This window comes from Pelodiscus sinensis, chromosome 5 (genome assembly GCF_052426305.1).
Source record: "Pelodiscus sinensis isolate ZL-2025 chromosome 5, ASM5242630v1, whole genome shotgun sequence".
Taxonomy (NCBI): Eukaryota; Metazoa; Chordata; order Testudines; family Trionychidae; genus Pelodiscus; species Pelodiscus sinensis.
Window position 1 is genome coordinate 93,837,989 of NC_143056.1, and position 13,207 is coordinate 93,851,195.

A 13,207-nucleotide genomic window follows, 5' to 3' on the forward strand; every position below is an offset into this window, starting at 1 on the left:
GGGAGTATGGCATTCTTCACATGAAAACAAAGTGTGGTACTTGGTTCCTTATTTGTTCAGTCTCCATAGCAGGCCAATATTGCTGAAGATTTAATTGAACCAATTTTTTTGCAGGAAACAAACATGGTAAATGGTGTGCAGTTCTCAGCCAGGTCCGCAAAATAGTACAGGTTAGGTAGGGTTTTTCCTTCTGAAAAAAAGTTGTTTGGTTAATTTATTTAAACTGACTTATCAATAATGCTAATTTATTCTTCAGTACTGCTGATATAAAAGCTGTTTGTGAAACATACTTTTCAGAGGGCGGTTCAACAAAAATGTTCTTAGGACTTATTTTACTTAGTTTCCTGGCATGTGCTTTTTCTAGTGACTTAGAGTCTTGAAATGGATAGAATTTAATTGCAACTATATATCCTCTAACTTTTCCCTGTGTTTAGTCAGCAGACAAAGTTTGTATTGCCTATGAGCAATTTATGGAAAGTAATTAACTGTTTTTGTAACAAAAAACAAAAAAACAATTTTTTATGGCTTTTTAAACCTATATGGATGACTATTCAGTCAGTGTACAAACAATAATACTAGTTGTGCTTACACAATGTAAATATTTTGGAGTTTGAAACAGCAAGTTTGGTTGAAAAGCAATACTCTAAGAACTATTTTGTCTGGTAAGTTCAATTACAGATTCCTTGCACCTTAGTGCAACATCTGACAACATGAATCTATCTAATGGAGCTAGGTCCTGCATTCCTGTGGCGGGGGGGAGGGAGGAGTGAAAAGCCTCTTTTGTTACATAACATTTCGGGAAACTGCTACATCCTTGCTATGTGACAGAAGCTGATATTTTCCAGTATCTTTCTAGGTATCAAAGTTAGGTTGACTGGTTTAATTCTCTGGGTCCTATTTGTTTCCCTCTTTCAAAGATAGGTACTATGTTTGCCCATTTCCAGCCCTCTAGGATCTCACTGGTTCTTTATGAATTTTCAAAAATAATAGCTATGCTTCTGCTTAATTATCCTAGAATGAATTTCATCAGGCCCCACCGATTTGAATGATATTCAGTGCTATGGCTTTGGTTTTTGTGGAGTTTGTTATTGAAGCCCTGGCTCTTAGAATCAGGTTTCTTGGGTTTTATTTTCTTTTTTCTTTTAAATTCTGGTTTTAAGTGTCTTGCCACCATGAGTGAAATAAGCTTAAAATTGTGAACCCTAAAGCCTCAGACACCGAAATCTCATGATTTTTAGAGCTTGACTTACGATTGCATCCCTCCTTTGTACAGGGTGTGTCAGCTTCATTCTGCTCCGCTGACTTGCACTGTCTTTGACTTGGTTTTTATTAAGGATTCCATCAGTGGTGTAACTTAAAGCTGTCTGGGCCAGGTGGAGGTCTGAGTAGGAGTGGCTCTGTTCCAAAGGTTGTCATGGCTAAGCCCCTTGCAGGACACGTCTACACAGCACTTATTTAAAAATAGAGCGCACTTCCTCCGACTTCCCTTATTCCTCATACAATGAGGTTTACAGAAGTCAGAGTAAGAAGCCCATTATTTAGCATTTACTTTGAAACAACGGGCTTGCTGTGGTGATGCACAATATGTTATTTCAGAATAATGTCACTTATTCCAAAATAATGCTAATGTGTAGATGTACCATCAGAGTCCTGCACGTATCTATTGATTTTTAAGGTTTCTTTGAACCTCTCTATTGATTTACAATGTTTCTTCCACTTATTACTTCTGTTTAACATGTCTAGAAGGATGCCCAGTAAAAATTATATATAATTAATAGATGTTGGTTTGAAATAGATCCTTTATCTTTCAAGAAATTGTACTGTCTTACTGTGAACCTTGAATGATTAAAAACTTCACAGGGGTAGCTGAGTTAGTCTGTAACTGCAAAAACTTATAAAACAACTAATAGTGTAGTAGCACCTTTAAAGACTAACAAAACATGGAGATGGTATCATGAGCTATTGTGATTCATGTGAAGAAGGTGGTTGTATCCACAAAAGCTCGTGATGCTATCTACATGTTTTGTTAGTCTTTAAGGTGCTGCAAGACTATTAATTGGTTTTTAAATTTTTCTTGAATGATAAATTCATTTTCAAAATAAACAGTAATGTTTCAGTCTGGTTACTGTTCTGTAGAGGACTCTGAAATAGCAAACATTCTGCCATCCATGCTGCTGTTTGTCTGTACAGTCGCCTGGTGCAAAGACAAAGCAGCCTTCTCCCTCTTTATCCTTTGAAAAGTAAGCATTTACAAGTCACTGAGATGTCTTTGTAGTTGTGTAATTTCCCACCATCACCAGTGGGTGCCTCTCTTGGTACTACTTATTTAGAACCTAAAGTGTGGGACAGAGGTTGAATAAAACAAGAACAGAAACAGATTGTAGTTCATGTATGAGCTCTTGTTGGGTTTATTTAGGGGCAAGGAGGAAAAAATACAATGATGATTATAGTTTATCTTGCTCCTTTAAATAGTGAAACATTTTATTCACCTAATGCTATCATGGTGGGATCCCAGTTTATAACCTAACTGCTACATTGCTAAGTGATTGTCATTTGATGCTGTATATGCTAAAATGAAGGCTATACTTCTCACTTTGTTCAAAGAATGATTTTGCTTGTGTACAGTTATCTTGCTGAAAACACTGGGACAACAGACTGAGTATTTTAACCCAGGAACATAATTGTGGCATAACTAACTTCCACATTTCCGCTGCCAGCTCCCAGCTGATGAGCTGCCATGTGAAATATACTGGCTTTCATTGGTAGTGATTAGCCCCTCCCGCTGGACCAGTGTGTAACAAGATGTGAATTAGAGCTGTTGTAACAAAGTTGAGACCACTTCTTAGCAGGCATACAGATGTCTCCACTTACCCTGTTTATTTCTGTAGCAGCTGTACAGAATGCCATAATTCTGCTGTCACTCTAAAAAGAGGGGAACTTCTTAAAGGAATAGTTTTTTCTCCTTGTGACGAGCTAAATAACTTCAGAAAATGTTTCAGAACTGGCATCTAGCTTACTGGAAATAGCAGGTCTCAGTTTTTAAAAAGTGGCTTTTTTTTAAACAACATTGGGATTTCTAGATAAATATTTCTTTCCTATTTTTTAAATTGCAAATTCAAGACAGTTGACTACAAGGGTGTTTTTGAGGGAGGGAGGGGGCATAATATAAATTATTTTTAAATCGAGAGCTTTAATTGAGATTATTTTACAATGTCAGTTGTGAGAGTTGAACTGGATAAACTTTCTCCAGAAGACAAGGAGGGTGAAAATGGTACCAAATCAGTTTTTAGTAAAGCCAACGAACTACATGCTGATTGCTGCAGTCTTCAACTTCACATCTCACACTCTGCACCTGCTGGTAAGCTTCATTTTTATTGATTACTTTTCCTCTCACCTGCCCCCAAAGCTGAATCTATTTATGCATGTAACATGTGGCATGAACTATAATACCGAACATAAAGAATAATTTTCATAGGGCCTTGTAATCAGTAGAGTTCTTGTTTTTAGCTTATGTAGAAGGTGTGCTCAGAAAAGAGGGTAAATCAGGTGCTAACTGCTTAAAAAATAAGGGGCTGCATTTCTTGTGTCTCCTAATAGCTGGCATACAGAGGCTGCAGTTCAGAGAAGGAGAGACAAAGGTGGCAGTCACCTTTGCATTATTTGGAATATGGGCTGCTTCAGGGGATGAAATTGCCTTGACATAAGACAATAGCATTTTATGGGTTATTTATGGGTTGTGCTGCAGCCCCAAATCTCTTTGGCACCAAGAGCTATAACTACTTACCAGCCCTTGCCAGTGGCTCCTCACAGTATCCAGGGGGAAATTCTTTCCTTGCCTTTTGTGGCTTATATGTAGGTTTTGTAGGCTGCCCAAGGAGCACACAGAGTTGAAACAGATCCTATGAAATGTGAGCAAAATTATCATCATGGGTGTGAAATTTTTATTTCCTTCAAAATGTTCTTGGTTGTGTCAAAATTCAGGTACATATTTATAGAATACCTCATATACATTCAAGGGTGTGTGTAATTCTCTTCAGACATCTCCCCTATGTCCTTTAATGTCTTCCAGTTTATTCAAATAATGCTCATCTAGGAAATACACTGCCTCCCTGTGGGCAACAGCACAGTTTTCATTGTGTATTTTGCCTCACATGACTCACTGAGGAAGCCTCAACTGGATTATTATTGCACCTGCACAGAAAACAAACAAGCTAAGCATACCTCATCTGAGGGTGAACATAGAAATGCTTTACCTTGATAAAGAAGAGCAATCCTAAATGGACAATGTAATTTTGACTTCACAAAAGCAGGTGAATAAATAAACAAGATTGTCAGCAAGAGTATTTTCTTAGTGATGAGCCTCCTGGAAGTATGTGCAATTATCCCTTCAAACATTCTAACTTTTAATAAATATTGTATACAAATAAACTGGTGTTACCTGATCCCCTGCAAGCAAAGTGAGTTGCTTGCTCCACATTTGTTTCTTGCTGTTAATAGTTCTTTTCTAATTATTTCATTTTTAATCTATGAAAATATCCATAGAGCCTAAATCCTGAAAAGACTTTGGCATCTTCTTAACTCTACCAAGTGAGGTAATCCCTTTGACTTCAGTGGAACTACTTGGATGTGTAAATTTAAACACATGCATAAGCCTCTGCAGGACTGGAATCCAGTTTTTATTGCCTGCACTGAGCAGTTTTACATCACAATATTGTTAAGTGCAATATTCTATAACAGTCCAGGGCCCAGAGCTGTTCCAACCCTTAATTTTCCTAACAGATCAAAACCTTAATTGAGCAAGGTACCTGGTAGGTGCTAAGAGTTTCGGATGGTGATGCGCTCTCTCCAATCCTCAACCCATTTCCTTCCAAAATATTGAAGGAAAAAGACAGGCCTTGCAGCATATCTAGATGGTTAGTAAATGCTGTTAAGGAGTCATGTAAATTAAAGAGACTTTGGCATGAGTGCTCTTGCTGACTGAAGGAATGGTAGTATGAGAGAGCCAAGCTGAGTGAGTTAATATCTTTTACAGAACCAACTTTTGTTGGTCAGAGACACGCAGACCTCTTCTTCAGGTCTGGAAAAGTGGGAGTATCATAGCTAAATATAAATGCGCCAGACTAAGCATAAAAGATTAATATATGTTGCAGGAGGCCAGTTGAAGTGGTCAAATTAATGCTGTTGCTCTCATAGGACAAAGGATAATTAGTAGGTTACAAATGTTTGTAATAAGCCAGAAAACTGATGTATTGGAGGCCTTGATTTTTTTTTATACCTACCAGTTATTAATTAAGTTCCTAGGCTCATCTTTCAAAGCTGCAGCTTTCCTTTGATAATGAGGGCTATGAGTTAGATATGTGTGATCACTTTGTGAAAAGTGTTTGCCCATCATGATGTGGGATTTGTATTTATCACTTCCCTTTATGAATTCACTTGAAAGCATAGTGATTGTTTTTAACCCACAAAGCTGCTGTTGGGCCATTTGATGCACTGGATGGAGTGCATCACATGCTGTAATAGGCATATGTAGTACCCATGGATCTTGAAAGATGTGCCACCGGAGACGTCTCTGGGTTTTCCATCAGTTCAGGAAGGATCTGGAGCTGTTTTGAGTTGGTAGTTCCTGGTCTGTGGAGTGCTTGGTGGTTGAAGGCCAGAAGAGAAGGTTCATGAAATATTATTCATGGTGTAGTCCCCCTTAAGTATTAATTGTAATTATTTGATATGCTGTATGGATTCTAGTATGAGTTAGTAGATGACAAAAAACAGTAGGGCTGCGTCTAGATTGGCATGATTTTCCGGAAATGCTTTTAACGGAAAACTTTTCCGTTAAAAGCATTTGCGGAAAAGAGTGTCTAGATTGGCATGGAAGCTTTTTCTCACAAGCACTTTTTACAGAAAAGCGTCTGTGCCAATCTTGATGCGCTTTTCCACAAAAAAAGCTCCGATCGCCATTTTCATGATGGGGACTTTTTTGCGGAAAACAAATCTGAGCTGTCTACACTGGCCCTTTTGCACAAAAGCTTTGCGCAAAAGGGACTTTTGCCTGAACAAGAGCAGAATAGTATTTCCGCAAGAAGCACTGATTTCTTACAGTAGGAAGTCAGTGCTTTTGCGGAAATTCAAGCGGCCAGTGTAGACAGCTGGCAAGTTTTTCCGGAAAATCAGCTGTTTTTCCGGAAAAACTGGCCAGTCTAGACACAGCCTGGGTGGTCAATGGGTTTTATTTCCAATATTGAAGCATGCTTTCTTGGGGTGTTTTGGTGGCCTTTTCCATTATGCTACTTGCTGCTCTCATGGAGTGTCCTTTATTGGTGATGGTGGTTTTAAGAGTGACAAGGTGAGTACCCCAGACTTCCTCTTCAGAGTATATTCTGCAGCATCTGAATGCTTGGCTCTAGATAAAAGATTTCTTGGTATATCTGCAGTGGCTATTGGCTCCATGGAGGTAAACGTGGCAAATAGCATATGGGGAAATATGGGCAGTATAACATAAAATAAAATGTCAGTTAACTTTTTTGTGTGTGGGTGTATCCATCAACAAATAACTACTGCTTTTATTCAGGTAGTTATACTGCACTTATGCATTAATTCCCTATTTTTAGAGTAGCAAATCACTTTAGCTACTGTGCAGTGCTTGTTCACAAACCTTGTCATTTCAAGGATGATCTTTGTACATCAATGGAAAAGTCAATAAATGAGGTTACTTATTTTGGAACCAATATGTCTATAACAATGTAACTTATCAATAACTTTTTTTTTTGGAAGTATGGTGGCTTTAATGCAATTAAAATCTCAGTGTTAGCTTTTTAAAAATGCATTGTTTTGACATTTATTTTACTAATATTTCAAAGATGCAAATCTTCAGTGGGTATGAATGCTACCAGGAGCTCGCTGAGGTCTGAATGAAACTTTGTTTACAAAAATCTTTGGCTTCCACTATATAGTTTTGTAAGAGAAACTTACACTCAGCCATGACCATTGATAAAAATAGATCTAGTTTGGCTACAGTAAAATAACAGATCTGTTTTCTTAACACATAGGCTATTTTAAGGCAATTTAGATTTATAATCTGATGCCAAGTATAAAAAACCTGACAGGGAGAGTCTTTACGCATAATGCCAAATTTCCTAGATATGTTCAGGAAGTAACCTGGAAAGCTTTATAAATTTGGACTTGAATCTTGCTTTTGGATTTGCTATTGTGGATTTTATACATTTATAGTGGGGTGCCACATGCCTATAGTCATCTGCCTTAGTAGATTCTGAAGCAGGATTGGGGATATGGGATCCTACACGACAGCTTAATTTTACCATAGTGGGTTATAGCCCAAATGGAAAAGAGGAAATATTATGAACAGGATGATGAAGTCAGATGCCACATGTGGTAAAGGTTGATATCTAATGTTGCCCAATGTACACATAAATTTGCATAGGATTTCTTTGAAATGGAGATGCCATATGTCAGAATCTGAGATGCATTCACTTAGAGAGCCTGGTTTAGGAAAACATTTAAGCATGTGCTTATGCTTGTTCCTATTCATGTGCTTAGCTTTAGGTCCCAGTGCCAGCAGCGACCGCAGCTGAAGCCAGCTGTTGGCGGTAGCACCACCATATAGCAGCTGGCTTCAGCTCTGGCAGCCATAGTGGTTGATTTTTGCTGCTACTGAGGCAGTGGCAGGAGGAAGCAGGAGCAGGAGGTGCCTCTCTCCCGCCTCCTCCCTCCCACTGAGGTAAGAGGACTTCCTGGCTGGGGCTCCATACTCCCCACACTTATGCCCCCATGGACAGGAGCCACGCTTGGGGAAGGAGGGGGCACAAAGGAGGAGGGAGCATGTGTGCCATCAATGGCCTCTTCCCCTGCTCACTCAGCAGTAATGGCCAGGCTCCCTAAAGGGGTAACCTTGCTCTGGGGAGTGCAGGGGTGTTGCAGGGTCAAAGGGGTGCTGGGTGAGAGTGTGGTGGGGTCACGGGGCAAGAGGATGTTGGCATGGGCTGTAGGGGTCAGAGGTTATAGGGTCAAAGGTCATAAGGTGTATTGGTGGAGGCCAAAGAGTGTTAGGCACTGGGGAGCAAGGGGTTGGATTCGGGCAGGAGTTAAGGGGGAGGCCTAGGAGTTAAGGGAGGGCAGGGGTTAGAGGTCAATAAGCAAGAGGGGATGAGTTGCAGTGGGTCAGTGGTTATGGAGCCAAGTGCAGTGCAGTTAGTGCTTCTGTCACGGGACAACAGATCTGAGGGTGCCTGAGCAGAGTCTGGGGCCTTAGAGTTTGTGGAACAGGCAATTGCAGGGTCAGTATCAGGGTTTGGTACAAAAGGCAGTCATGGAGTTTGCGGAGTAAGGGGTACCAGGGGAGTGGGGCAGGATCAGGGAGCACTGGGAGTAGTGGGGCAGGATCCAGGGAAATGGGAAGTTGTCAATTTAAGTCAGGGGTTGCTGGGATACAGCGAGCCAAGGTTGGTAGCGGCAGTGGATACAAGACAGGTTCCAGGCAAGATAGAGGTGGTTGACCAAAAGAAGCTGGCAGCAGGGGTTGTTAGGAAGCAGGAGACGGTGAGTACTGGGGCGACAGACTTGGCAAGAGAGAGACTTGTAAGGTAATGGGGTTAGTGGGATATAGGAGATATCAGCTGATTGGTTAGGCAAGTTTAATAATACAGAGACCCAGAGTACCAGAGTTGGCTGGGTGGGGTCAGAGAATTCTGGGGTTGGTGGTAGAGGGATGTGCAGTGACAAGACTGGGTCAGTGGGTGAGTGGATTGGCGGACAGGTAACATTTTATTTGCATATTTGCGTATTCATTATTTGCAAGTTTGTGAATGGGTTTGCCTGTCTGTGGTATAAGAAAAGTTGGGAACTGCTGTATTAGACTTTATCTGATCGTTAGATTATTTCATAGTACACAGCAACACTGCTGCCACCTGTGAATGCCCTTTAAGATAAAAATATCCCCATTATTCTCTCAAGACTGAGTTAATCCTGTTTGTTGAAAATTGCTTAAATCACTATTATTCAATTCTGCTCCTGAGTTTCTTATAATTTGCTCTTGCATTTCTTCTGGATATTGAAAACTTAGATGAAATGTATATCATGATGTGCAAGCAGTATGGAATGGTAGCTGTGCATGTAATCATCTTTGTGCCACACTGACAAGTCATCCTAATTCTTCAGTCATGCTGCTCTGATAAAGTGCAAGGGAGAACAAAGTTGATGACATACTAGCAGTTGTTGCTGTTAATTTAAAATACAATTTTAGCTACCAGTCGTGAAGTGAAATCTGTGCTGGACCAGAAATCAATGCAGGATCAGGGCCTCGGACTTCATTCTTATTTCCCTTATTTCAGTTTTTAAAATGTGCAACCCATTGGTTTAACTTGTAATTACAACTGGAATTCTTTGTAATTTATACTGGAGATCAGGTACCATATTTCCACTTCTCTCTCTCCCTCCTCCTCATCCCACAACAAAGGATCACATTTTTCCCTCTTCATTCCTTTCTAGGGAAAACTAACTAAACAGGAAGATCAATATTAGGAAACTACCCCTCTACTTACGTGGCTATGAAGACAAGGCTCATTGCAAAGCCACCAAGAGAAATAATTAATTCAGTGGCAGAGCTGAGACATAGATTATTAGTAATCTCCTACTCCTCACTTACTATGTAATGTATTTCATTATTTCTGATGGATAACAGAATAACTATTGATTTCTTACTGAGCTGTTGTCATTTTTAATTCTTTCTTTACCTTGGAGGCCAAACAGAACTGTTCTGTACAATTTGTGTCAAATCCTGGTAATAAGGGACTGTAACACATGAACTAAAACAAAGGTAGACGCTATTCTTCCCAAACTAATATGTATAATATACTATTGCTTAATAAATTAAACTGGGAGCTTCTGTAGCTCTTGTGGGGCCAAGGAGAAGCAACTTGATGTTCAGATCTGGAAGTACTAAAGTACAGGTTATGCTGCAAAGCCTCAACTATGCGAACACATTAAGGAAGCTGACATGGATCTGCATGGTGGCTAGTCAGCCTGAAGGTGTTCTGTATGTTGAAATCCTTTTTGTGCTTTCTTTTTCTATACTAACAATTGCATTTTTTTTTTTTAAAAAAAAAGCCCACAGTAGGCCTATAGCCAAATAATAATTCAAAATTCTCAAAGACGTCTAGCCCACTGAAGCAGTCATCACTGCCCCTGGGGTTCACAACTTCTGTCCATGCATGGCTACAATAGATGGAAACTACGCTGGATATAGACATTTAATTTTTCCCAAAGGCATAATTTGGTTTCTATGCTCTTCCTCCCACTAATGAGCTAGTTACTTTTAAGCTGGGGATGGGGGCAGGTCAACTTATCCTAGTCTATTTAAAGAAAATCTTTCCGGTGATTTATTATTGGTCAGTAACAGTCAGCAACATTTTCACAAACATGTAAGTATTTTATGTTCCAGTTTTCCACAACAACAGAAAAAGGATATGGTTGACATACAGCATGTGCTGCTCTCACAGATGGCCCTGGAATGTTGCCTGATTTAACAGGTACTTACAAATATTAAATTGCAGTGTGTTCAGTCCTGGTGGGTGTAGGGTAGGAGCGATGAAAGGGCATTCTTCAGTCTTCTACGCTTGCTCTCTTTATTTTTCTTTTGTTATTGAATGAGCATGGGTCTGCCTTATGTCATAGTTTATTAGCAGCCTGTCTGTATGCTGCATGCTTGAGCCCAGTTTGACACAGAGGTATCAAACAGGCTGCAAGATGCAAGAGGTGCCAGGAGAGGAGATCCACTAAGTTACCTGAAATGTTCCCTTACAGTGTAAGGGTATTGTCACATATCACAATCTGTGGCAGAGCTAGTCTCCTCTAGGTAATTTAATTTTGCATAGCCAGCCTGGAAGAAGAGTCTTGATTGGCTGCACCACCAGATGGGTTGGAAGGGCCAGCAAACTGGAGCTCCTCTCTATGTGGTCAATGCTTACACCACTGTGACTATTTGTGTGTTGACTTGTTCCTTCTAACTTTGCCTGAGCCCGGTCCATGCATGAGACCTCTCCTTCTTTGTTATCCAGCTTGCTCTTGATGATTCTGACTCTGATCCTCAGCTTCGGTCTCTGTTCCCTGCAATTGACTGGTGATTCTGGCACCCTGATCCTGATCTGTCCTAAACCCCTAATTTCTGCTGTTAAGTCCCTGTGCCAGTCACAAGGCCTGACAGATTGAGCAACCCGCACCCCGGGGTCAGGAGCTCTGATGCAAGTAGGGCCAGATTAAGGGGGGGCTAGTCGGGCAGCTGCCCGGGGTGCCAACCTATGGGGGGTGCCTGATGGCAGCTGTAAGGGGCGCTGTGCACCCGGCCGTGCGGCACCTCTGAGAGCTGGAATCAGGCACCTTGCACCCGATTGCAGCTGTAAGGTGTGCAGCGCGCCGGGGAGCCTGGGTTGCGCATGCGCCGTGTGCCCGGAGGTGGAGCCGTGCATGTGTCATGTGCCCGCTGCCCAGGGTGCAGGAATGGCTTGAGCCGGCCCTAAATGCAAGCACAGACCCTATGAAGGCTCCAGTGGAATTGGTGGATGATGTGCAGAACCTGCATTTATCACTTGTAGGTACAGAATGTGGACCTGCAAGCACTGGCTGCCTGCTGACTACTTCAACTTTGTCACTCCCTGATTCATTTTCCTAGGATTAGTTTTGAGGATTCCCAAGCTATTGTTGGCTTCTGTTCTTTATATACTTTCAATCATTCCCCATGGTTCAGGCCTGCATGAGTCTCATCTTAAACTTGTTCACTAGCCTGGGGTTCCCCGACATCTCCTGGAACAGCCCAGCCGCCTCTTAGGACAGTTGGAGCAATTAGTTCAAGCCATATCTATTTTCTTTGGGTGTGTCTACACAGCAAAGTTATTTCAGAAAAACGGCTGTTATTCCAAAATAACTATGTGAGCATCTACACAGCAATTCCATTATTTCAAAATAATTTTGAAATAACGGATGGTTTATTCTGACTTCTGTAAACCTCATTCTACGAAGAATAATGCCTATTCTGAACTAGTTATTTCAGAATAGGGGCTGTATAGATGCTCCACTTCTGCTATTTTGAAATAGCTCCTCACCAGGGCCATTCTAAAGTATTCCTCCTGGGGCTCTAAATCGAGATCGCACGTCTACATTAGGGAAGCCTGCTTTGGATTATTTTTGAGGCTTCCCTGCAGGGTAGACGTGCTATTTTGAAATAAGATATTTGGAATAACCATTCTGAAATAACTTACTTCGAAATAACTGTGCAGTGTAGATGTAGCCTTTGATACCAGTCATACCCAGATCACTGGTTCAGCTCTTCAGACTTCACAGAAGGTATACTCACCTGTTGAGGTATACTCACCTGTTGTCAAATGTCATTGTTTGACTTCTGACACTAGGTGGAATGACGTACACTGGGATTAAATAAGGATAAGAGAGAGAAGCTCATGTGGATTAAAATCTCTGCCTTCCCTGGACAATGTAATTGTTCAGAAAATTTGATCCATGAGTGGAGTGGAGTGAAGAGACTGTATAAATTCTCCAGAGGCTATCTGCATCTCTGTCCATTATACCCTAACCATGTGATTTCCCCTCCCCCACCACCACGGTTGTCAGAACCCATGACAGTCAACAAGGCCCTGACCACAGCTGTCTGACATGAAGAAGCTCTGACACCAGCAACTGGACTTGTGTTAGCAAATCAGCTACTGATATACCTGGCAAAGGCTCAAATGACACAGCGTCTGGGAAATACCAGGGCCTGAGCCCCAAGGAGCGAGTCCTGCCTTATTTGGTGTTATCCTTCATCTGAGAAGACATCAGTCTGCAGAAGGGGACTGCGAAGCCAGCTTCTCTGAATATACTGACTGATTTGAATATTGGTAAGTTACAATACAGTTAAATTTGTTCTTGAGTTGACAAAATGACCCAGGTTTATTTCTGTGACACCAGTAAAACTTCAGAGCAACTCTACTATATACAATAGATATGTCTAGTTTTACACTGGTTTAACAGAGTAACTGGGCCAGATTCTGATGTCATGCAAGAATGCCAGAAAACATATGGTCAGTGATAGGCAAAAGTATTTTTCATGAGTTCATGGGAAGATATACACAGTTAACTGGGCTGGAGCTAAATATTATAAATAAAAATGAGTCTAAGCGGTGCTGGAAGACACCAAGTGTCTTCCAAG

The 13,207-nt window shown here is 41.0% G+C and overlaps 1 protein-coding gene across 5 annotated transcripts in view; it reads left to right on the forward strand.

The window, feature by feature from the left end:
• Positions 1–2,797: 2,797 nt before the first annotated feature.
• Positions 2,798–13,207, forward strand: part of ANO3 (anoctamin 3) — a 371,038-nt gene continuing 360,628 nt past the window's right edge. The window contains exon 1 of one of the 5 annotated variants that reach the window (XM_075927761.2): positions 2,798–3,358. In XM_075927761.2, coding sequence (XP_075783876.1) covers positions 3,211–3,358 — 148 coding nt within the window. In that variant the 5' untranslated portion in view covers positions 2,798–3,210. The remainder of the gene's footprint in view (positions 3,359–13,207) is intronic. The other 4 variants (XM_075927758.2, XM_025185005.3, XM_075927757.2 and 1 more) reach the window with 4 other exon arrangements.